The sequence below is a fragment of the Muntiacus reevesi genome, chromosome 20, assembly GCF_963930625.1.
Source record: "Muntiacus reevesi chromosome 20, mMunRee1.1, whole genome shotgun sequence".
Lineage (NCBI taxonomy): Eukaryota > Metazoa > Chordata > Mammalia > Artiodactyla > Cervidae > Muntiacus > Muntiacus reevesi.
Window position 1 is genome coordinate 45,924,496 of NC_089268.1, and position 24,506 is coordinate 45,949,001.

The window sequence follows — 24,506 nt, forward strand, 5'->3', positions numbered from 1 at the left end:
GGCCAGACCGGGGCTGGCATGGTGGCCTGGCGGCCGAGAGGCTCAGCCCCTTCCCCTCGCCTCCCTCCCGGCCAGGTGTGGTTCCCGAGCAGGTGAGCTCCGAGGGAACCCCGAATCCTGCGGCTTCCTTTAAAGCTCCCTTCTAATTAGAAGACAGCGGTGAAATCATTTGAGTGATTTTATCTGTCATGGGAAAGCAAACCCCAGCCCAAACCTCGGTGGCCCAGCCCACAACCACCGACGCCCCGTCGTCCCTCTAAAAAGTTTTAGTGGGAAGGAAAAAAAAAAAAAGAAGGAGCCGGGAAGCCACCGAGGAGTGGGGGCAGGGGCGGGGACCCGTGAGAGTGAGGGGCCAGGGTGGACTTAAAATAGAAGTGTCAATGTCTGAGTGCGCAAATGCGTGTGTGCGTGTGTGCATGTGTGTGCGCGCGCGCGTGTTTGACTGTCTGCAGGGGGAGGAGATTAAACCTGAAAGTCAGAAATGAAACAGAACCGTGAACGTCTTCACCTACTGAGAAACACTTTGATCTGAGATCCGACACTGAAGCCGCCCCGGGGGTTGCGGACCCGCATCCGCCAGGTTGAACCTCGCGGGCCGGTGGGGAGGCCGGAACCGGGATCAGGCCGCACCGCGCGGCACCTCAGCGGCTGGCCCAGGCACCGGGTCTTGCCCTCCCCGCCCCCACGCAGGGGTGGAGAGTCCCCAGCGCCCCCCCTCCCCAAAGTTCCCAAGGGGAAGAGAGCCCGGGGGCGAGCGTGCAGATGCCCCCATTGCTTGAGTGGGAAAACACACCGGGTCACTCTCGCGTCGCTCCCAGCACGCTCCAGCAGGCAGTTTGCCTCGGTTCTCCGGCCGGGGACTGACCGGGAAAGCGGGTTGGGGCTGTTGGGAAAAGCTGGAGCCGATGGCGAGATTGCCGCGGCTATAAATCCATCACTTCCCAGGTCAGCTCTGCGAGGACCTGGGACTAAAGGGCTGGCGGAGTGCATTCCTGGGCTAGCGCGCATGCGTCGGCAGGTAGCAACCCAGCTCTTTATGACCAGGTGAGATGTTGGTGAGCAGGTAAAAAAAGGAGGATTTGCCTAAGCGATTCCAGGGAGCGGGCCCGGCCGAGCCCTACAGCCCATGCCCGGCGGGGACCCGTCGCCAGGAGCGCCGAGCCGCGATGTCCATACTTGCCAAAATGGGGGACTGGCAGGTACGGGGGTTTGCCTCGGCTGGGGCTGAGGTGGGCGGGGGTGGAGCGGGGGAGGGGGCCGGGCGGGGGGAGGCGGAGAGCAGGAGCCGTGGCCCAGGGCGGCGGAGTCGCAGGGAGGCGCGCCGGGCAGCGCCCGGGAGTGTTCCCCGGAGAGAACGCGGGCAGGAGCAAACGGGCGCAGGCGGCGGCCGCGGCGCTGGGGGCCACGCGCGCCACCGGCCGGCCGGGCGCAGGGGAAAGTCCGGCGCACGCTCCACAGGTGGCCCCGGGGGTCACTTGTGGTTTGCGCTACAGCCGCCGCCACCCCCCCCCCCCGCCTCGCCACCACCCCCCCAAGTTGAAACTGGGCTGGATGACTCATTCGGGCGGGGGCAGGGCGCCGGACGGGGGTGCGCTGCGCCGGGAGGAAGGTTCGGTGCTCGCTACGCCTCCGGTCTCGCTCTGGACCCCAGGGCTGCGCGTGAGCCGGGGCTCCCGTGCACCTGTCTCTCTTCCCGGCTCCACATTTGGGGGAACCAACAGGGCCGGAAGACTAGAGAGGGGGCCGGCTGGACGGGTCGCGCCGGCGAGCATGTTCTTTCGGGGAATGCCTTAAAGAGTTTGCGCCAAGTTGAGCTTCTCACTCCGGCTTGTTCCCGAAGCTAGTTTTTTTTTTCACCGCTTGGGCTCCGGGTGGGGGTGACTGGCGGGGGGCGGTAAGTGGCGAGGGATGCGGCAGAAGGCCTAGATTTGGTCGAAACCAACGCCTCCCAACGTTGGCCCGACTAGGCCGCAGGCACCGCGAGGCCAAGTAGACTCCAGATACTTCGCTCCTTGAGCCCGGGGCCCGACCTCGGCCAAGGGAGCCTTAGATTCAGCGTCCTCCTACCTTCCAGACGTTTCCCTACGAAACCAGAGAGGCTCTGGCCAGGCTGGTGGGAAGGGCAGCCTCTCCCCTGTAGCCGATTTCATAATGGGAACCGCGGGGCCCTCTTTTCGCCCTAGCCAAGGGAAGGCCTCTTGGGGCGAGATTCTGAGTGCCGAAAAGCCTGCGGGTCCAATGAAATGGAAGGCCCCAAACTTCTTAAAGAAAAGCCGAGGCCCTGCTCCTTCCGGGGCGAGGTCTTTTGCTTGTTTCAGGTTCTGGCCATTAGAAGCAAAGTTCAGAGAAGTCCCACCTTCACTTCGCTCTCTGGAGTCGGGGAAAGGAAGTCAACACGATGTCTTTCTTTCTTTCCTTGTAGTTATTTTTTATCAGCCGGGACGTCTTTGAAGCCTCTCCTTCCCAGTTAAATCTAAACAAGTGCAACTTCATTTCCAGAGTTAGACTTTGTGGTTTAAGGGTGCAAATTCCACTCGGAACTCAGATCTTGGGCACCCACCATCTCCCTCTCTTGCCCTGTGGTTCTTAGGGATCTTCTTCATTCTCCTCCGTAGGGTGAAGACTGGGGGGCTCCTTGAAAGCCGAGGTCTTTTGGCTTTCTCCTCAAGCCAGGTGAACTTTGCCGCAGAAATCCTCGGGGAGAGAAAAGACCAGGAGTGCAGACTTGGCCAGGGACTGGGCCTCCGGTGAGCCCCTCTGAGTGGGGCTGAAGGAGACAGGAGCGAGCCCTGGGCCTGCCTCCCGGTGGACTCAGTTTAACAAGCAGTGGGAAGCTGGGATCTCGGGTGGGGCAGGCGGATTTGGGGTCTGTAGGGGCTGGGCCCTCCAGGTTGGGCCTGCTGGACTCCTGGGGCCCACTTGGTGGTGACCACCACCACCGGCGAAAATGGCAGCTTCCTGTCTCCCTGGGTGTCTCTGTCTCTCCCAGGCGTCTCTGTCCCTCACACAGATAACTCACTCTTTCCCCAACACCCTTTACACGCCCCCAGGCCAGGCCTGGGCACCCCCAACCCCTGCCGCCGGGCCTGGCGCTGCAGTCCTGGGGTCCCGGGCAGGCCGGAGCATTGACATGCAATGAAGGGGCTTGTGGTGGAAATGACGCTCACGCCGGCGCGGCCTCGCTGGCTCCGGGGGCGACGGGGCGCTCGCCGGGGCCTTTCTTCAGCTCCCGGCGCCGCAGAGCCCTCGGGCCCCAATCTGCACCTCAAAGGCGCCCTCGGCGGGAAAACAACAACAGTTTAGCAGCCCCGGCGGGTGCGGAGCCGGAGATCCGCGGGGCTCGGGTCAGCGAAGGGGGAAGGTGGACAAGACGAAGGCCTTTCTGTGCCTTCCCTAGCCCACAAGGAGAAAGAAAGCGAAACTTAAAGAGTTCCCCAAGCGCACTGGGGGCGCTGGCGACGGGAGGTGTACACTGCCCTGCTCCCAGCCCAGAGCGTGGCCTGCGGAGCGCTCTCCGGGGCTGCGGCGGCGGCTGGGAGCGTGTCGGTGCTCCAGGCCGCCCCCCTCCCGACGTCCAGCCGCCGCTGCTGGGCGGAGGCCCTGGGGGCAGCCCGCAGGGTGCGTGGCGCTAGGCTGGAAGCTGACCATTTTTGAGGGCGGAGTACCGCTGAGTCTCTAGCTGGGTTCAGCCAAGAGGCTGTGCTGGTGTGCAGGTGGGAAAAGGAGGTGCAAGGGAGGGCCCGGGGCCTCGGGAGGGAGCCCCCCTCTCCCCCCACCCCGCCATCGGCTCTGAAGCCCCTTCTAGCTCTGGCCTCTTTCCTAACTTTAAAGTTTTGTTGTTGGTGTTGTTGGGGGGACGGTGGTGGTTGTGGCCTACTCCGCCAGGCTTGGGGAATTGGCGGCGGTCGTTTGGAGGGAGACATGCCCTCGGGCAGCTTGGGGAGGAGGGGGGTCCCCCTCCTCTAGCCTTCCTTCCACCTGTTAAGCAACGCTCCTATTTGCCACAGCCTCTTACCCTCCCTCCCCCGCCCCTGCGAGGACTCACAGAAAACTGGGAGGCCTGGAGTTTTGCAAGAAGCAGGCCTAGACGGAATCAGAGGTCGTTACCAGAGCAACTCAGAGGCGAAACCTACTGTTGCAGGGGTGGGGTGGCGGGGGGGAGGAGTGGTTTGCAGGATTGCAGAGGGAGAAGGAAGGTTTTTTACGGAGGACAAACGAGGACGCTCACCCGGGGAAATTGATCACTTTGTATTCTAAGGATTACATCACGTCTTTTTGGGTCTTTAAAAAAAATTTTTTTTTTTTTTTTTTCTGTTTCACAGTAGGAAAAAAGAAAAAACAAAAAAGCCGAAGCCCGGGTGGGGCGCGCAGGCCCCTGTGTGGAGCCGGGGAGCCTAGACTGGCGGACCCGGACTAGGGGGTGGCTCCCCGGCCTCCGGGTTCCGCGCCAGCCGGGCACTGCGCCGCGAGCGCGCCCGCGTTAGTAACAGCACCAAATCATGAAGGAACGCTCCCTGCTTTAATTAAAAAGGGGAATCTTGGGAAAACTGGAGCAGATTAGCACAGCAAAGGGTTGGTTCCCAGCGATTTATTTTGATGCATGCATGACACGGTGCACACATGTCGGTATTTCGGCTTAACTCCAGAAGCGTGTGTGAGCCTCCGTAGGAGTTCCGTATTCCTGTCCACATCGCACCTAGGAAGCCCTTAGCCCAAATACCACGTTGAATTATCCGTCGGTCCTAGCTTCGTACAAATGAAAGGAAAAGCATTTAACCCCTGGAGCTGTCAAGCAACCTCTTCAGGGTACACTTTTTATTTTACACGCGGCAATTAAAGGACGGCAAACCCCAGCCGAGCGACTGAAGCCGTTTGGCAAAAATCTCCAACCTGGGGGTGGGGGGATAGGGGGTGGTGAAGCGCGAAGCCAATAAAACTCCCGGGGCCCTGCGGCCGGAGGTGTCGGCTGCCGGCAGCGGAGGCGATCTCTGGCTGGGCAAAAAATCCTGGAGTGATGTCGCCGGTCTTGAGTTGATGGTTATATTTAATTGAGAAAAGGGATAATAATTTCTGCAATTGGACAGGGCCCGAAAGGACGGAACCGCTGGTGGAGGCAGGGATGGGGGAAAGGTGCTGGGAGAGCTGGGTCCCGGGAGCGGCCGCTCGGGCCCTGAGCAGGGCCGGGACGAGGAGGAGAGGAGAGAGAAGACGACACCGGGCCAGGGGCGCCGGCTCAGCGGCGCGCTGCGGGGCTCAGGGGAGACTCCGTGGGCTCCCGGGCGGGCGTGCGCTCTAGGAGCGAGTTCGCGGCTCGCAGAGGCCTTTATACCTGGGTCGGAGCGGCCGGCGGCAGATTGTGGTGCTGGCGAGCAATTGGACTATTGTTGATATGCTAATGAGGCGATTAGGCTGTTGGTAAAGAGCAGGAAAAGGGAAAAGTTTCTACCATTAGAGGGAGATCTCCGAGCGCACACGGGAGCTCCTTCCCTCCTCGCCTCCTCCTCCTCACCCTCCTCCTCCTCCTCACCCTCCTCCTCTTCGCCCTCCCCCTCCTCCTGCTCGCCGCCCGCAGCCGGCACTTTGCGCTTACCCAGAGAGTAGCTCCACTTGGGTGCGAGGCGGAGAGGGGCCAAATCCATTTACGCCGATCCATGAAAATGCTTTGGAAACTGACGGACAACATCAAGTACGAGGACTGCGAGGTAAGCGCGGCGCGGGCGCAGTCTCTCCCGCGGTTGCAGGCTCGGAGCTCCGCTTCTCTCCTCTCCTCGCCGCCAGCTGCGAGAGGCGGGCGGGACAAACTTTGCCCAGCGCTGCGCCCGCCTCTCCGATTCGCCCTAAGAGCGCAGGGGAGAAGCCGGCGAGGAAGGCTGAGGACGTTCCCTTCTTTCACTCTCCTCCTTCGCAGCCCCCCGTCCCACTCCCCCCGCCCCGCCCCGATTTTCTCCGGACCAGTTTTGAGTGTGGCTAAGGGTAGACGAGCGTGGGTTTTTGAAGTGGTTGCTGGCACTGGGCAGGCGTCTGTGAACTCCGCATGTCTCTCCAACGAGCTTCTGAGGGCCCAGGTCACCAGAATGAGAAAGGGAAAACCCTTTCCTCTTTAATTGTCTTTAATTCCTCTTTAATTCTTTGTCTTTGATCTTTAACATTCTTTCCTTTATTTCTTCATTCTTTCCTTCCTTTCTACCACTCCTCCACCCAGCCCGCTCTAAAAAGGCCCCCTCCCGTTTGGAGAAGGGGCCCGCAGCCTGCGCTCTGAACGGGGGCGCACCTCCCCGTGAGCCGGTTCAGTTTGGGAGCACTCCTCCACCGAACGGCTGCGGGGCTTCCTCCAGTACCCTGCGTTATTCGAGAAGTTCTAGGCAGCTTCTCGCTCTGTGCTACTGGGTCGGCGCATCCCTGGGGGTGGAGGCGGGAGCCTGCTGGCCGCCGCGCCCTCGGCTGCGTGACCGTGGGAATCCTGGCGGGGCTGCCCACAGCCTCCGGTGCGGGGAGCCCGCCCGGCCGATAGAGCGCGCCGCCTTGGAGCCGGTTTCAAAACCCACAGTCCCGGGAGCTCGGCTTCATGGGGCAGCCGGGGAAGCCCCGGGACCACGGGCCTGGAGGCAGCTGCCCCAGCCTCCTTCTAGCCCCCCGCTAGAAAGAGCCGTGAATCATGGGAGGGGGAGCTAGGGAGGGGGCCGCCGCCAGAGACTGCCTACGTAAATAGTAAGTGGCAGTCCCGGCTTTGGCTACCCCCCCCCCCCCAGCTTTTTGGCATTTGGATCTGGGGATGTGGAGCGTAGAGGTCTGTGCGGGGCGCGGCGGGGGTCTTCACGTGAAATGAGAACCTGGGCTTGGGTGAACGAAGTGTCCCCCGTCCCCTTCTCCTCTCCTTTCCATGGACTATTTTATATTTTAGTTCTTTTTCCTTTCCCAGCCCCTCCTGTTTCGCCCTGCCTTCCCCCTGTGAATGGGGCACGGAGTGACATGCCAAGGGGTCGGGTGCTTAGCTGGGCACTCGTGGCGTGGCTGGCGCAGGGCGCAGAGACTGACTCCATGTCAGACCAGTTGCTTTGTTTTCAGGGCCGGGGGTCCCTTTGCGGACCGGTCGGAGTGACAGAGGGCTTCTAAGCCTCCCCGGGCCGTGGCCCGGGGCTCGGGCATCCCCCTTCTCGAAGGCCGAAAGCCCCGGCGGGCAGGGTCCGAAGCGGTGCGAGGCGCTCAGGGGACCCAGGTGGGAAGCGATGAACTTGCACCCCCAGAGTGGGGACCCTGTGGGGGCGCGTCGTGTGCATGTGCGTGAGTGAGAGCAAAGGGGAGGGGAAAAAAAAAAAAAAAAAAAGACGAGAAGCGAGAGGAGAGAGAGGAGGAGAAGACAGAGTGAAGGCTGTTTCAACAACTTTGCGGTGGCGAGCGCCGGAGCAGGGATTTCGGGTTTCCGAGCCGGCTCGGGGCTGTCTAATTATGCCGGGCTCTGCAGGGACATGCAGGAGGCGAGGTGCCGCTTGTTCTGACACCCCGGCGGGCAGACTGGCAGCGGCGGTCGGGGGAGAGCGAGCCGTGTCATCCGGGGGTGCGTCGGGCGGGAGTGGCCCAGCCAGTCGGACGGGTTTGCGCCGGGAGCGGGGAGCCCGTGCCAGCGGCGCCCGGGCTGGGCCGCCTCGCGTCTCTGCGCGCCCCGGGCCGCGGCCCGGTGCCCTCCCCCACGCCCCTCCTTCGCGAGCCCCGGCCCCGGAGAGCCAAGGGCGGGGCGGCCAGCGGCGCAGAGCGGCCGGTCCCCGGAGGCCGCGGGAAGCAAGAGAGCGGCGGCCCAGGCGAGAGCCGGTCCCGGGCGGGGCGCCGGGCCATGGAGAAGCCGCGCGGCGGCGGGCGGCCGGACCCCGCGCCCCAGGCCCGGCTGCGGAGCGGAGGAGCCCGCGGCCGGAGAGGCCCGGCCGGCCGCAGCTCGGGGACCGAGAGCCCTTCGAAGGCCCGGCCGCGGTCCCTGGGAGCGCCCGGCCGCGCCGCGCGGCCCCCGCGGCATGCCGAGGTCTGCCCCAGCCTTTTAGGTCTGATTGTCCTCGCTCGCTTCCTCTCCCCTCCCCCTCCCCCGCGGGCTCCCCCTCCGCGCGCTCCGGCGCGGCCCCCTCCCCCCCTCCCCCTCCTCCCCTCCCTCCTCCTCCGGGCTCCCCCTCCCCTCTCCCCACTCCGGGCTCCTCTCTCGCGCCCACACTTTCTTTCTCACACACGCACGCAAGACACACTCTTCCCCCTCTCCGCGCGCTCGCGCCCGGTCTCCCCGTCTCCCTCTTTCTCTTTCGCTTTGGCCTGCCCTGCAACCTTTTAAAATGTTGCCCCTTCCCTGTGATTCGCCAGCCGCCGCGCCGCGGCCCCCCGCGCGCTCGCCCGCTCCCTCTCTCGCCCGCTTTTTGTCTCTCGCGCTGCCTCTCCCCACCTCCGATTTGCTACACTGAGGCTCCCGTCAATGGACTGCATTGAGAGCCGGCTCCGGCGCGAGTTGCCTCTCCGCTTCACGCTCGATTTCCAGGCATTCTTCCCTTATTAAGTATTCGTGTAATATTAATAGTCATGAATATCTGCTATTAGGAGGCTCCAGGAACGCTGCCCAGCGCGGTTATTAGAAGCTCAAGCGAAGCCGCGGCTCAGAAAAGAGGGGGAGACACGGATTAAGGAACACGCGCGCACACACACAGACACAGACACAGACACACACTTTTTTTTGCTTTTTTGCCTTTTCGGGTTTTTTTTTTTTTCTTCCTCCAATTTTTTAAGGAACTTTGAATCCTACCCGATCGCGGCAGGATAGACACCGTGGGTTCGACCAGCTGAAGGCGCCGCTCGAATCGGTGGTTCAAGTTCGGATGGACCAGAGCGGGGCTCCGGCGCCCGGGGCAGCGGCGGCGCGGTGACCGGAGTCCTGGGTGGCGCGGGGCGCCTTTTGTGTGGGGCGCGCTCGGGCGGCGGGGCAGCCGGGCTCTCCGCTTGCTTGTTGTTTTCCACCCTGACTCGTTACCCCAGACTCTTCGCAGATGTTAGTTCACAGTTTTTCAGCTATGGTGAGTCCCATCCCCACCCCCACCCCTGCCTCCTTAGGAATCGCTGGTCTGGAAACCCGGGGCTGCGGAGCGGCCCGAGACCTCGGGATCCTCGCCCGGTTTTCCTTCAGGGCGCCCGCCTTTCCTCGTTTGCATTTCCCGCCCCCCCCCCCTCGCGTTTCTCTCCCTCTCTTCCATCCTTCAGTCGAACGCGGTCCCCCCCCTCACCCCCGCGCGACCTCTCCCGGCTCGCACACCTACCTCGCCGCTACTTCCCCAGCGTGTTTTCTTTCCGCGTTCATCTGTATTTCCTCGCCGCTTCACTTGTTCCCGAGACGTTCTCAACATCTGATGCTTAATCCGGATGCAGGAAAAACGCTGCCCGGCCTGCCCCTTCTTCCCCGCGGGGCCCGGGGCTGAACCTCCGAGGGTTCGCATTCCCTGGAATCAACTCCGTTCGCTTGTTTTGCAAACGAATTGCCATAGAGGAACAGAAGTCAGGCGTTTCTTCTGCCCTTTGGGGCTGGGGTGGAAGGGGCGGGGGCCTCCGCCCCGGGGCGCACCTCTCTTTTAAACCCAATATAAGGCTGAATCTTTGCATTTTAAACCTTGACTTGACGTCCCCTTCTTCCCCGTCGCTTTCATAAATCCACTCTGTCCAGAAAAAGGCTCTTAAGTGAGGAAGCGGAATAGACAGCCCCCCATCCCGCAGTTAAAAACCTTCTTTGAGCTGGTAATTTAAACGATGGCTTTCCTTACAGCCCCTCTACGAAATATGTTTCTATTTAAATAGTCATGAAATGGTAATAGTCTTTGAATGGGCATGATTTTCCTCCCTCCAAATAAATGGAACAGGGTAAACAATAACGCCGTGGCAGGCAGGTTCAAACCCAGGGACAGAGAAAAGGCCGCTTCTGGCTGTTTAATATTTACTAGGAATTTTAATTTTGCTTAAGGGAGGTTTCCCTCTGCTGCTGAGCGGGCTGTTGTCCGGGAGGCCCTTTTCTGCCTCTTTCCCCCTTTTGCAAGAAATGCCTAAGGAGAGTCTCTTATGCCCCCTCGATTGGCACCGGCGAAAATTTCCCGAGATTGGGGAAGGAAGCGCCCGTTTCGCTTTTGGAGAATTTTCTGCCAAAGCCGCGCGGAGGGCTGGTTCCTCGCAGCGGCCTGCGGACGGGGCCGGGCGGTTTCGCATAGCAGCCTGGCGGAGTGGCCCGACGCCCGATGCCGACTTCTCTCCCCTTGGCCTCGCTCTCTTCCAGGACCGTCACGACGGCGCCAGCAACGGGACGGCACGGTTGCCCCAGCTGGGCACTGTAGGTCAATCTCCCTACACGAGCGCCCCGCCGCTGTCCCATACCCCCAATGCCGACTTCCAGCCCCCCTACTTCCCCCCGCCCTACCAGCCTATCTACCCCCAGTCGCAAGATCCTTACTCCCACGTCAACGACCCCTACAGCCTGAACCCCCTGCACGCCCAGCCGCAGCCGCAGCACCCGGGCTGGCCGGGTCAGAGGCAGAGCCAGGAGTCTGGGCTCCTGCACACGCACCGGGGGCTGCCCCACCAGCTGTCGGGCCTGGATCCTCGAAGGGACTACCGGCGGCACGAGGACCTCCTGCACGGCCCCCACGGGCTTGGCTCCGGACTCGGAGACCTCCCGATCCACTCCTTACCTCACGCCATCGAGGACGTGCCGGTAAGAGGCCGCGCGCGCGCGCGGGCGGCGGGAGAGCAAACGCGGTCCCCGCTCACCCACGCCCAGGAAAGGGTACCCCCCTGCACCGTCCAGCCCCGGGGACTGGGCTTTCCTCCTCCCCGCTGTTTACTTTCTCCAAATCTGCTTTTCTTTTGTCGGGTGGACCCTTTGAGGACCCACCTAAGACAACCGCAAGCCAAAGATTCAAAAGTAGTGGAGAGTTCGGCCGGGAGAACAACGGTTCGCCAGAGCTCCTTCCAACAATGCCTGCGCTACCGTTTATAAATCAGACGGGTGTCGCCGTGGACGCTACCTTCCCCTCTCGGCGACTGTAAACTGTTTCGATTATGAGAGGATCTGATTCCACCGCTATGTCTGACGTGGGGGTTTCTCCCAGTCCTGAAAGACGTGTTAGAGTGGATCAAAAGGGCTCATTTAAATGCCCTGGCGATTTAAAAGAAAGTGTAAAAGACACACGAAGAAAATGATTTTGGCCGGATTTTATGAGTGCTAGGGGGTCTCCGAAAGTTACTTGTATACCCTGCCCTGATTAAAGAGTACTAAGTGGCAAATCCGAACAGGAGGACATTAAATGCAGCCTTTTTTCTCTTCCTAGGGGTGCTAAGTGCGGACCTCATAAATCATTAGCTGGGTTCCCAACGCCCATCAGGACCGGCTACACCCCCATATTACTTTAATGTTTTGAGACTATTGGGCAATGCATTCTTTGAGTTGTAATTCAGTTATCAATAAATGCAGTTTTCGATGATTTCTAAATAAGCATGGTATTAGCACATTTAGTCTTTGGCAATGCAAACCAGGCTATTGATAATTTGAAAATACTTTCTGAAATTAAATTTAAACCAGCATCTCTGTTTCAATTCTACATATTTATGGCTTCCTCACAACCTTCCTGAAATGGAATTAGAACAAGCCAATAATTTTATTAAAGCTGTAAAGGCTCTGTTAATGCTGCTTTTCTTTGGAGAGGAAATGTATCTGGATGTGATTTTTGCTAAAATGCTATTTCAAATTACTGCATCAAATATTGCAGCAATATGTCCGTTGACAGTTTAATGATTACTGCATTAGATTGCAAAGAAAATGGTCAGATGAACTTACCTGCTTGCTTGGTGAATTTAAAACATTATTTAAGTTACATAGGGAAATAGAAAATTTATTACATCTCTCATTTGGCCTAGTTAATCACTGAAATTTGTTGGTTATGTTTAGCAGCCTAGCATGGAAAGCAGGAAAGTAGGCATTTGATCCAGTGTGGGGTTTAGTAAGCCTTGTGTGCGTGCATATGTGTGTGTTTTCATACATGTTTTTAGAAACATATTACACAGTGCATTTCTTGGAAAGTAAAATGAGAGGAGGAATAGTTGAGAGAAGGGCCATTAAAAAACAAACTTGGAAGTTGTGACCCTTTGAGTTCCCCTTCCCGAAGAGTCTCTGAGTCCTGATGCTAGTCTGCTCCTTGAAAATATTTGAATTGCAAAATAACGCTGCAAGCTTTTTAAACTTACAGTGAATTAGAATTGCTCTACTTTGCAAGAAATTCCAAAGTGGCTGGTGTGAATTCTTAACACCTGTATAGTCACTCTTTGTGGTGAAATTGGCCTATAGGAGAAATTAACCAAAAGATCAAATAAAAACAAGGAAACCCAGTTGCTGCTCTTCCCCTTCCCTCCCCCAACCTTTTAAGAAAAAATTCTTTCAAAGGAATTTGGGTCAGGAAAAGGGTTGTTTTCAATTTTCCCATTGCTGCAACAGTTAACCTTTAATGAGAACGACCACCAAATATTTAAGAAAATCAAATCGATGGTGAAAATTATTTAATCATTAATATCTCAGTGGGGTTTTAAACTTAACAGTCTTCCCTGTATGGACAAGGTCTAGAAATAACACAAATAAAAGTATTATGCCACACTACATTTACTTTATGGGTTTAGGGTGCATGCATAAAGGGATCATATTTCCCCATATAGTTAAAACACAAGAACTGCAGCAGTAGTCATTTCTGAACATTTCTCAATTTAATTATACTTAAATCCAGAAGCACTTTAGGCAAGTTACAAATGAGAGCATTGAGTATAATAAAACCTGTAATAAAGCAACTTAGTACCATCCACCCGGAATCATTGCGATCAGGCACAATTAACAGGAGCATAAATCCAAGACAGAATGGAAAATGTTCGAATCAGTATTATTGTTGGACAAAGACTAGAGAAGGAAGTAATAGTTTTTTTAAATGGTAATGCCTGGGTTTGGTAACGATTGCGAAATCTTCTATCTCAGCAGCCCTGGTGCTAATTTGTAAACACAGCCAGACATTATATTGCCTGTCAGTTTCTGCATTAGAAAACATGATTTCATTTTACTTTCTAATCACGTTTTGACTGTAGCACACACGTATACACATCCATCTGTAAAAAGAAAAAAGAAGCCCACACTAACAAATGTGCTGCTGGACACAGCAGGGAAACCTCAAAGGCTCCCCCCCCCTTTATAGTTTTCATATCCTATTTGATATTCAATTATTTAGACAGTAGTCCTTAAATTTTTTTTTGTTTCTCTGTAAGTGAAGGTGCATATACATGTTTGCTCTTTATCATATCACCTAAAACGTTTCCAGTACACCCAGGCCACTCCCGCCTCTGTCATTTCTATTGTGTTTCTCTGGCTTTTGCTGCCTGAACAGTGGAATCGCTGAAGTCCGAAGCCGCTGAGGCGCCAAACTAAAGCTAGGTGTATTTTGAAAGGTTGAGCAGGCTGTGAGAAAGATTAGGTGTTCCCAAACTCGATTTAATTTCCAAAGAAAGTTTTGTTCCCCACTCCCACCTCCTTCAAATGTGGATTATTTGCTGGGGGTCGAGAAATTGGCCGTGGGTGTACAGTGAAACCTCTTGAGCTGCAAAGCCCCAAATTCCAATAAGCCAAGATGAGATGTTTATATATAAATGTCACCAGATGGGAGGGGGGATTTCGATTCTACACCTTCCCCTCCCCCTATCTTGCGCGAAATATTCATTTCCTTTTGTTTTGATTATACACTTACATCCATGTGTATCCTTTTGTTGCAGCATGTAGAAGACCCGGGTATTAACATCCCAGATCAAACTGTAATTAAGAAAGGTAAGCCATTTCCTTCTGCATTCCAAGCATGTCCTTACAGGCATAGTGCTATTTAAAAGAACTTGCAGAGGTGTATTTATTTTTTTCAAGTAGGATTTCCTAAAGGCTCAGAATTAGCGAATAGATAGGCATAGAACAGCAATGCTTAAATGATTTAGTAATGGCAACAGGCTAGCTTTGTTCTGATTCATGACTTGACCATTTAACTTAGTTAAATGATATCTGGACAAACACATGAAATGTGTAATAGTTGAGCAGATTTGGAAGTGGCATTTCAATTTTGAAACAGTTTTAACAATTTAGTTAATCTACTGCCTGAGTGGCCATGAGTGTTAGGAAGTGTATAATGCTAAAAACTGTGCATGTAATTCAGTATTAATATGGGGGCAGATGATAAAGACAGCACTCCTTAGCAGAGGGGGGAAAAAAAAACTTTCAAGTTCTTATACTGAATTTCTCATTAGGTGTTGAAGAGTTTTTTAAGCTTTGTGAATTAGGTTAGCAAAAATTTGGCTTTTGGTTAAAATGAGCCTCTTGAAGATGTCAAGTTTATTAGCATAATTGTCCTGAGCAGAAATTGTTTTTTAAAAGTGTCAAGTGATTTGGATGAATTTGTAATTTATGTTGCGTTTAGTGAGTAAAATAAAGTTTACTGGATTAAATGCTATTCACAGCAGCTTTTTTTCCTTGGTTATAGTGGCAACGTTACATTTCAGGATTCTAAGCACCACCAGAGGATGATGCTATATAAAACTGTTCTCATTTCTAACCCCAATCAGTATATTGTTAGCGAGTTTAAAGTTTCATTTTTGCATCTGTGAAGTCTTTGTCACGTCAAATTAGATGTGCAAGGGATAAATCTTAAGAGATGCTCTTTCCAAGTCGACATGATAATTGGCTCTTTTATTAGTAATCTCTCAAGAGTTCGTTTAACTCCTATTGTCTCTATTAGCCTCCCCAGAGCTATTAATGTCACAAGTGATCTATCCAAAACCTAGAGCCCCCCCATACGTCTAAAATATCCCCATTAAAGAGAGAGTACTGAGATAAGCATGTATTATGTCTCCATGTGGAATTTTAATACAAATGCATACTGTATTTAAGTGGTTGTGAATGCACTTGAATTATATTGGTGTTAGAAATGTAACGTGTTGGTCCACTTCCTGCTGGCCTTGAATTTTTTTCCCACCAAGTATGGGAGAATCCAACAATGAAGAGCTTGTGATTTTAACTAATAAGAATATATCCTCCCCCCTCCCCCAAAGAAGGCGCTTAAGCGTAGGGACTGTTAACTCTTTGCTCCTCGAAAGAACACATTACTAGTATTCCATGGAAGGCCTGTTTATCCTTCTTTTTTCCCCTCAATTCAAAACTGGGCTTGGCATGGATTTCCAAAACTCCTTTTCACAGATAAACGTAAGGGGCGGGGAGGACTATTTATCAAAAGGCTGGGGCGTGTGCGCTGTGACAACTTGAATCCACCACTTCTCTCGGCTTGGGTGCCATGACTGCGATGCTCATTTTTACAGGCTGCATTAGCCGTGGAGCCACTTGGCTGATTTTAATTATGGGTCTTTGAGCAGTTTCTCCCCAACACTGAAGAAGCCCTCGCCCCCCCACCCCGAGTCCACACGGGGCTTTTTTCTCGGCTCTGGGGCCCAGCGTCCTTCGATGCTGAGAGAGCCGAGAGGGTCACCGCCTCACCAGCACCTCTAGACAGCACCCCAGCGGTTACAGGGCGAGGGGGGCCCGGCGGAAGGACAGGGCGGGCTGGCGGGGCGGGTCGCCGAGGGGCTTAGGCTTCCACTCCCGACAGGGGTGGAGCCGGAGGGCCTAGGGCAGGTGGGGAAGGAGCCGTGGGATTTTCCGGGCTGGAGGAGAAGCGGGTGGGTGGGGGGTTGGTGGCGGCGCAGGCCTGGGGCGAGGGGCCCGGGGCCCCGCAGGGCTCCCCGGCGCCCACACGCGGCCTCCCCATGTGTCTCCGCAGGCCCCGTGTCCCTGTCCAAGTCCAACAGCAACGCCGTCTCCGCCATCCCCATCAACAAGGACAACCTCTTCGGCGGCGTCGTGAACCCCAACGAAGTCTTCTGTTCAGTTCCGGGTCGCCTCTCGCTCCTCAGCTCCACCTCGAAGTACAAGGTCACGGTGGCGGAAGTACAGCGGCGCCTCTCACCGCCCGAGTGTCTCAACGCTTCGCTGCTGGGCGGAGTGCTGAGGAGGTGAGGCCCGGCGCGGCCCCGCCCCGCCCCGCCCCGCGGCCGTGGAGAGAGAGGGGCGGGTGGAAGCACTGCGCCTGCGCCGGGGAGGTGACGCCACGGGCCTCGCGCCAGGGCCCGCCCTCGGAGGGAAAAGAAAGGGGCGGGGAGAAAGAGCGTAGAACCGAGTGGGTGGGAGCTGGGGGTGGCGTGGGCGGGGCGAGGCGACGTGCGCCTGCGCACTCTGCCGCTTTCCCGCGCGCGCGCGCTCCGTCGTTTCGGGGTCGCGCGGCCGGCGCGGCGCGCTCACCGGGCGCTCGGCCGCCCCCCTGCCCCTCCCCGCGCGCACGCGCAGCTCATTCTGCGGCGGACTCAGTCCCGGCAGCGGCAGCCGCGGGGCGCCGTGCTCCCGCCTGTTCCCTCCTCGCGCCCGCGTTGCAGGCCTAGGAAAACTTCATCTTGGGCGGCTCACTTTGCCTTGCCTCCGTGCAGGGTCTCTGATTGCAGAGGGTTTGAGGCCTTTGAATAGGGTTTTAAGCAGAAGACGTTGGTTTTAGAGTCAGCGCGCCACGCCCCGCATCCCTGTCTCCCCAGGCCCCACGGGCCAGAGGGGCTTGCGGTAGTAATTCGGATGCTCCGCGTCCGCACGTGCCAGTCAGCGTGCAAGACACGGTTACGTGCAAGGCATGGTTACGTGCGTTTTGTGCGGTCGCTACCTACGATTGCATGTTGCCTACGTGGTCAGGAATTCTCATCTCACGCGCGCGAGGTTGGAATGATTCGCTTCCTTGATAAGATTTTATGAGGGTCAGCGAGGTGAAGCACCTTCCCTGAGGGCGGTTTGTTCCCTCCTGTGGGCGTTTTACTTCTCGGGGTCCCACCCAGGGTTGTGTGTGGTGGGTCTTACGTTGAACGGTCCCAGATATTTTCTACTTTTTTCTAGTTTTTAATAAGAAAGTGGGCCCAAAACTTCATTCTTTGACTTGTATTCATATAGCTATTTATACACCCAGAGTTCTGCTGTGATGGGTATATCCTATACAAAGGCTTACAGAACCATTTTTTGGGCAGATTTTAGCATCAGCTGTTCTACTCTTTTATTTTGCTCCTTCACAGTCGTTTGCTGTTCCTCTGTAATCTTTCACTGACACATCTAAATCCGTCGCTGCCTTTTCCTACCCCTTCCCCCATCCCCAGTATTGGAGACTGTTTACCTAGGGGAGTATAATCTAATCCACACAATTAAAGAGCACTTGAGTAGGGAATAAAATCTGAAATTAATTAATTTGCTGTTTTATTTAAACAACTTATCTTAACCACTTTCTGATTATGGGAGTCTATTTAGACATCTATTTAGAACCACCTCCACTGTCTCTGAATTCAGTGACATTTGTAAAGGCTGATATCAACTTTTGACATTTCCAGTTAGGCTGGTGACATGGCATGTAAACAGTTGGTGAAATGAATTTCCCACTGGGGCTGAAGCCAGAGCAAGAAACCTGAGAGTGATGATAACTTTGGTTACTCTGAACAGGCTCACAGCAGATCTTGCAAAGACAATTTAAAGACCCCATTGGGATTTGTGTGATTGTAACAACAGGGAAAATATACAGTAATCAGTTGAACTCAAAAATACTTCACACCCTAGAGATGAGAACTGTGTTTATTTGTTTGTGGTTCTTCTTCAGAGAGTTGGGAAATCAAAACCTTCCAACCTGCCACCATAGTTGCAGTAGTAAGTGAACACAGGGGGTGCTTTACAGTCTAGCAAGCATGCGTCTCCTATGATCTTTCCTTCCCAGGTTTCCTTTCCTTATATATCTTGGGGCCAGGATTCTTAATTTTTAAAAGCACATTTTAGGAAGTTGTCAAAATGAGTACAGTGGGATGCAGAGCAACTGAATGTTTTCTAAATCCATTTCTCACATATATTTATGAAACAGGGCGAAGTCTAAAAATGGAGGAAGATCTTTAAGAGAAAAACTGGACAAAATAGGATTAAATCTGCCAGCAGGGAGGCGTAAAGCTGCCAATGTCACCCTGCTCACATCACTAGTAGAGGGTAAGCGAGTTCCCTTGCTAACAAGAAGGGAAGTTTCTCCTGGGAAAGTGGATGCTATTCAGTGGCCAGATGTTTGGTTATATTTTGTGTCAATTGTGCAATTTCATTTTTTTCCAGAGAATGTAGCTGCAAGTGAACGGAATTCTTGCATGTGAAAAAGCTATTTGCATTTAGTCCTGTCCTTTCCTCTTCCCCTCTGCTACAAAATTACACCCCCCTCCTGCCCAGGTTTGACCTAAACAATGTGAAAATTTAAGAACTGCATACTCTTCAAGTTCCTGTCTCCTTTATGGAGCTCAGCAGTAAATCACTTAAGCTACTCTGACATCTGCGTTTGAGAAATGCGTGACCATTACTTCCTGAATTAATTTGGGAATCTTTGACCTGCATCCTGATTTAAGACCATCCTGAAAGCTCAGGGTTATATGCCCTTTCAGGTTTTTGTTTTCCAAACATATGCTCCCTTATCTCTCATTTAATTGTGCTTCTCTACTGGAGAGGAAGAAAAATGAACAGTTTTAGACTTTGAGTTATTTGGATAGGAAAAGAAAAAAGAAATAAGCATTACAAAAAGTTTCTCATGCCAGTTTTTTAAGTGCGCGCACACACACATGCGCACGCACGCGCACACACACACACACAAGCTGCTAACCCCTCAAAAGAAAAGCTCACCCTGTCCTCACTCCCTTTCAATATACAGCACAGTCCAGTTACCGTAGTCACATTCTTACTTCCTCCAGATCCTTGTTAAGTTTGTCTGATACTAAATTGGGTAAAGTTTGGGTGTGTTGGAATGAATGTATAGTTCTCTTGCATTTTCCTTTGTGTCCTGTTGGAAATGTCTCATGCCAAAAGGCAAAAAAGGAACTTAAGTTATGGGGCAGATTTCAAAACCACTATTTATATTTAAAAATGGTACTTTATCTTACTTATACCTTGTATTTGAAGAGATCTTATATAACTGAATTCAGGTTCTTGCATTGTAAATAATTTTTAAAATATTTAAAAACACAAATTTGAGGAGAAATCCTGTGAACCATTTGTTAATGGTGTCAAAAATGATAACTTGTTAAGGAATAAGCAATTGTTCAGTTCCAGAAACTTATCTACAGTAGCACTGTATTAAAAATAATACCGGTGCCCTGGGAACCCACCATTCAGACCCCCAAAGCATTATATGCCAAGAAAATAGTAGTGACTTTGGGTGTAGAGTGAGAGTGTGCATGGGTCTGGGGGCTGAGTCCCGTCGCAGGGAGGCAGTTTTTGGAAAACTGTTATTGTTTGTGATCCGCTCCATTTTATGGAAACAAGCTCCGCGGAGAGGGCTTTGATGCTCTAATTGGCGCATGCGTTCTTCCGGAGCTGGAGCTAATGGCAGGAAGCCCTGCAGTAAAAACCAACTGGTTCAGGAAATTAAAACCAAAGATTCGAAAATCAACAACACAGACAGACTCAGTGGAGTGACCCTCAAATCCTCTTGGTTAATCGGTTTGGATGAACAGATAATTATATGCGATAAAGTTAAAATGTAAACCCATAGTCGTTCCCTTGCAGAAAAGCTCAAGGAGTAATTATGAATATCATTTTATGAACGCGTTGATAGGTGTGAGGCTAGAACACAAGAAAGGTTTTAAAAGAGAAGGTGGGGGAATGTCATCAGGGTGGGGGATGAGGCTGGGTGGGGAGGTGATGGAATCTACATTTTCAAATCATCTTGGCCTTCTAGGGTAAGTGGCCATTTTTGAGCAAAAATGAATCTGCTCGATCCTACAGAGAAGGAAAGAAAATGCCTGAAGTGGGGAAACAAGTCGTTTGTGTTTCCTGCAACAGCTGGGTTAAGAAAATAAGGGAGCTGGAAGTCTCGATCCCAGCTTTTTTCATTCTCTTGCCCTCTCCTTCCTCCTCTTGCCAGGAGAAGCTGTCCACCTAGCCAGGGACTTTGGGTATGTGTGTGAAACCGAATTTCCTGCCAAAGCAGTAGCTGAATTTCTCAACCGACAACATTCCGATCCCAATGAGCAAGTGACAAGAAAAAACATGCTCCTGGCTACAAAGTAAGACATTTACCTCTTCGGGGTCTCTGTGTCTCACTGTCAAAGAGAAACATCAAAATCATCTTTGCTCTCACTTTTGGCCTCTTTACCTTTTGTGTTAATCAGTTTTGTTGTTGTAAATGCTGAAATTACAACACAATCTTATAAACCATGATGGAGCTTAAAGAGGAAATACAAGGAAGATTATGAGTGTGTGTTTCCCTCTTTCCCCTCCCTTCTGCCCTACCTTCTCATTAAAAAAAAAAAAAAAAAAAAATAGCATGTATGGGAATGGGGTATAGTGGGGATGTGATGGAAAGCTGAGTGTGGCTTTGTGACTATGTTATTTCTGTAAAACCAGAACCAAGGTCTTAAAGGAGTGGACAGACTTGCCTGGGTCAGTTTTTGTCTCTTATCAATAGGTTCTGCAAGGGCAAGGATTAAGCTAGTGGCTTACAAAATGTTCAGGTCAGAAGCTGGCCTAGTTTCCACCCTAATCCCTTCTCCCATTTCTTGCCTTGCTTTCTCGACCTCCTCAAAAGTGCTACACACACACACACCCCACAAGTTCTAGCCTACAGGCGAGATGTCAAATCGCTTTCAAAATGGCCCAAGTTATATTCCCATCGGTGCCTGGGCTGAATAGGCTTCTCCAGGTGGTGTGTGAAAAGAAAATGACTGTTTTGATATGTTTTCTGGAAATTAAAAGGCTTGTTTGGAAGCCCATAATTATCAAAGTCAATGTCCCAGGAGGGCTCGGATCCAGAGGGCAGAGGCTGAGGCCTCTGGTGGGGCACTTTCTGGCCTGGGGGGACGTCAGCTGGCCTTGGGGGAGGCAGCCTGCCACTGCTCTACATCCTGCCTCCCCCCTGCGAAGCCCCCTACCCAAAGCCCCCACCCAAAGGCTGCTGCTACCTTGGGAAGGCCCCAGCCAGTCCTGGCTTCCCAGATTCAGAGAGTGAGGCCTCATCGTCTGCATTTCAACTTTTCCCTCTTCTCTTAGCTTCCTAAGCACACCCACACTCACAGTTTTCCCTAGACGTTTTTTTTTTTTTTTTTTTTTTTGCCGGGGCGGCGGGGTTGAGGGGGGAGATGCATGGGCAAGGAGGTGGCAAGGGAGATTGAAATGTCTGTTTCTGCTTCTCCAAACCACTGAATTATCCCCACACTTGGGTATTGAAGTGCCTTTTATTTTTTAAGAGTAAAACAATCCCAAGAAAAGGTTTTGCCTTCCTTGTCCACACCCACCCTGATCTGCAGGTGAATGAGTGGCGAGTTCATGCCCCCAGACCTCAGGCTGCTGAGGTTGCGCCCGAAGGGCAGGGAAGAGGGTCTCCGTAGTATTTTGAGCCGGAGAGCTGATGGGTGTGGGGGGCCATCGGCTGTGGGGAAGAGATGCTTGTGTTTCTGACTCCCTGTCCTTCCTACCACCTTCCTTTTTCTCTCGGTGGGTGACGTGTTTTCCTATGTCAGGGATGCCTGGTGTGAGTGAGAAATGGGGGTTAGAAAAATTTGGTTCAGGACTTCCCTGGCAGTCCAGTGGTTAAGACTGTGCTTCCACTGCCGGGGGCACCAGGTTCGATCCCTGGTGCGGGCGCAGAGGCCACATGCAGAGGTGAGAGGTGAGAGACACGCAGGTGGAAGGAGAGGGGGGCGGTAGTGGAAGTGCTGAAGGAGCAGGGGATGTGTGGATGGATCCTGGGAGGGGGCTGGGCTCCCCAGCTGTGCCCTGCACCCCTGAGGCAGGTCAGCTGTCCTGCAGACGGCGCTGGCGGCAGGGAGGGAGGTCTTGTCTTCGCTCCTGGTGCTGCTCCCACGGAGCCTCACCCCCGGTCTGTCTGTCTTGCTTGCGCTGCAGACAGATCTGCAAGGAGTTCACCGACCTGCTGGCCCAGGACCGATCGCCCCTGGGGAACTCGCGGCCCAACCCCATCCTGGAGCCGGGCATCCAGAGCTGTTTGACCCACTTCAACCTCATCTCCCACGGCTTCGGCAGCCCGGCGGTGTGCGCCGCGGTCACGGCCCTGCAGAACTATCTCACCGAGGCCCTCAAGGCCATGGACAAAATGTACCTCAGCAGCAACCCCAACAGCCACACGGACAGCAGCGCCAAGAGCAGCGACAAAGAGGAGAAACACAGGAAGTGAGGCTCCCCGCCGCGCGCCCGCCTCCGCCTGCGCCTCCACCCGCACCGCCCGCGCCGGCAGGTGACAGCGCGGGGGCCGGCGACCCTCCACTGCCGCCGCCGCCGCCGCCTTCGGGCCCGGGGCCGGGGCCCACGCCCCCCGGCGAGGGGGCCGACCCCTCAGGCCCCGGCCCGCCGCCCGCCCCAGGAGCATCGCCTCCCCGTTGCCCCCCGCGTGGAGCCTAAGAGAACCCAACAGGCCGTGAAGCCAGCAAAGAAAAGTTCTGTCCGAGTTTGTGAACCTTTTTTTTTTTTTTTAAACCCAACAAATCAACCACAAAGACAACAAAAAAATTAAAAACTTTTTTTTTTTAGAAAAAAAGAACGTAAAAATTAAAAAAAAAATTCTATGAGTTTCACGGGATGGAATCATCACCTTCCTTACATATTTCAGTTCAGATTGTAGCCATACTAAAAAAAAAAAAGGCAAAAAGGATCATGACATTTTTATCAGTATTGTGAATAAACTTGAGCACAGATACTCGAAGTTCCATGTCTTGTCTTCAGTTGTAAAAGTTTTCCCTCTTCAAGGTAAAGCGACTAACTTGAACTTTCTCTGGCAACACGATTCACAATTCTATAAGGGAATCAGTGTTCACGTCTCTGTATATATTTATTTATGTGTAATTTAATGGGAATTGTAAATATGGTGAGTCTGTTTTAAGCCTTTTTTTTTTTTTAATTTATCTGGTGATCTCGTTTACCTCTTGTTTAGTGGGTTTTGAATCTTCTCTATTAGTTCTTCATGTGGTTCATGGTACTTATTTAGGAATTCAAGGTTTGGGGGATTTTTTTTTTCCTCTGGGATTCATGAATTTAGCCCTGTTGTAGCATGTTAAAGACGACAATGAAACAGCTGAACAAATTTTAAAAAGTAAAATAAAATTTTATAAATAATTAGTATTACATTTAGCTTTTCATTGAACTGAAAGGAAAAAAAAAGTGATATTGGACCCTGGAAAGATTTAACTTGAGTGGTTTGATAACCCTTCTATGTTTTTGTGGGGGAGAAGCAAAAAAGTTTATTTTATTCCACTGTCCTCCCTTAAAAGCATCATTTGAGCAATAAATGAGTATTGTCTTTAAACCAAGGGTTAGGGATGTTTTCCTCTCTCTCTCTTTCTCTCTCTTTTTGTTCAAAGAACTTCAAACATTTGGGACCGCCTGGTATTCTGTATTTTCACTGGCCGTTTTGGAAGCAGTTATAGCTGCATTGTATTGAGTTGTGCTGGCAGTACTTTTCATGCCTGTCAATGTATCATAGTCCTTTGTTGCCCAGATAAATAAATATTTGATACGCTTTATGTCGATTTTTTTTATTCAGTGGCTGTCTTTACCCAGGCGTATTTTTGTTCTTGGCAGTATTTTTTATTCAGTATGGTTACAGTAATTGAGTTTAACTCTCCCTTGGCAATTGCTCCTTGCAATAAGCAGCTGAACCCATTGTTTCCCTTAAGTATAATAAAAACTTACTTTCAACTTGGAGTTCAGAGCAGGGTATCATTTAGATATTCCATTGAGTCTGTATTCAGACAAATGACACAATAAAACCCAATGTATTCTTTTGGATAAAAGATTGTGTGTACTGCTCAAGGAATGACATACTATCTTTTCCTTACTAGAAACATTAATTTGATTATTAAAGTTATATTTTATTTATGTTGACCCTTTAGGTTTTCATTTGTGTTTTGAAAACCAAAATATAAAATCTTCAGAGCCAAACCCTAAAGGGTGGCAAGGAAGATGGAGAACAGGCCAGAGGAACCTCCCCCTTGCCCCTCATAACTACTTGGGAATCTGTCTCAGAGGATAACTGAAATTTAAATTGTTGGTTCATTAGCACAAAGGAAATACCCACTTCAAAATTCACTTAACTTGCCCTGGCCTCTCAGTGGCTAAGACATGCAAATGAGCTAAAACTGGCTCTAGTTTTCTGGGAAGAGTGGCAGAAATGTACGTAAAGCAGAGACACAGAGGGCAAATTGCCTCCCATTTATTTTAATATTTCATTTAGAGATGAATTCATTACTGGGCTGTTCTTAGTAGCTCTTGAGGCAGCAGAGGGTACTGGGAAGGACTGTGGATTCCCAGAATTTTTTCCTCCAGCCCCTAAATGCCCACCCACCCCTTTCAGGCACCACGCAGGCTCCTCCTAGGACCTTTAAGAAATACAAAATGT

The 24,506-nt window shown here is 52.6% G+C and overlaps 1 protein-coding gene and 1 long non-coding RNA gene across 8 annotated transcripts; one reads left to right on the forward strand and one right to left on the reverse strand.

Annotated features, from left to right (window-relative positions):
• The first annotated feature begins 1,024 nt into the window (after positions 1-1,024).
• TFAP2A (transcription factor AP-2 alpha) lies at positions 1,025-22,760 on the forward strand. Of its 7 annotated transcripts, XM_065912848.1 has the most exons (8): positions 1,025-1,199; positions 10,280-10,337; positions 10,477-10,714; positions 13,801-13,852; positions 15,840-16,071; positions 17,991-18,109; positions 20,022-20,163; positions 22,001-22,760. In XM_065912848.1, exons 1-8 carry the CDS (start codon positions 1,127-1,129, stop codon positions 22,287-22,289), a joined length of 1,203 nt encoding a protein of 400 aa, XP_065768920.1. In that variant the 5' UTR covers positions 1,025-1,126; the 3' UTR covers positions 22,290-22,760. The 7 variants fall into 7 exon arrangements, with proteins under 7 accessions (XP_065768920.1, XP_065768918.1, XP_065768917.1 ...); XM_065912846.1 differs by having other exon boundaries at positions 1,051-1,199; positions 10,280-10,714; XM_065912845.1 differs by lacking the exon at positions 1,025-1,199 and adding an exon at positions 5,588-5,702 and having other exon boundaries at positions 10,280-10,714.
• LOC136151596 (uncharacterized) lies at positions 4,582-9,333 on the reverse strand. The gene is made up of 3 exons (XR_010660066.1): positions 9,279-9,333; positions 5,591-5,837; positions 4,582-5,409 (listed from the first exon to the last, which is right to left on the reverse strand). It is a non-coding gene; the product is annotated as an uncharacterized lncRNA (long non-coding RNA).
• Positions 22,761-24,506: the final 1,746 nt, after the last annotated feature.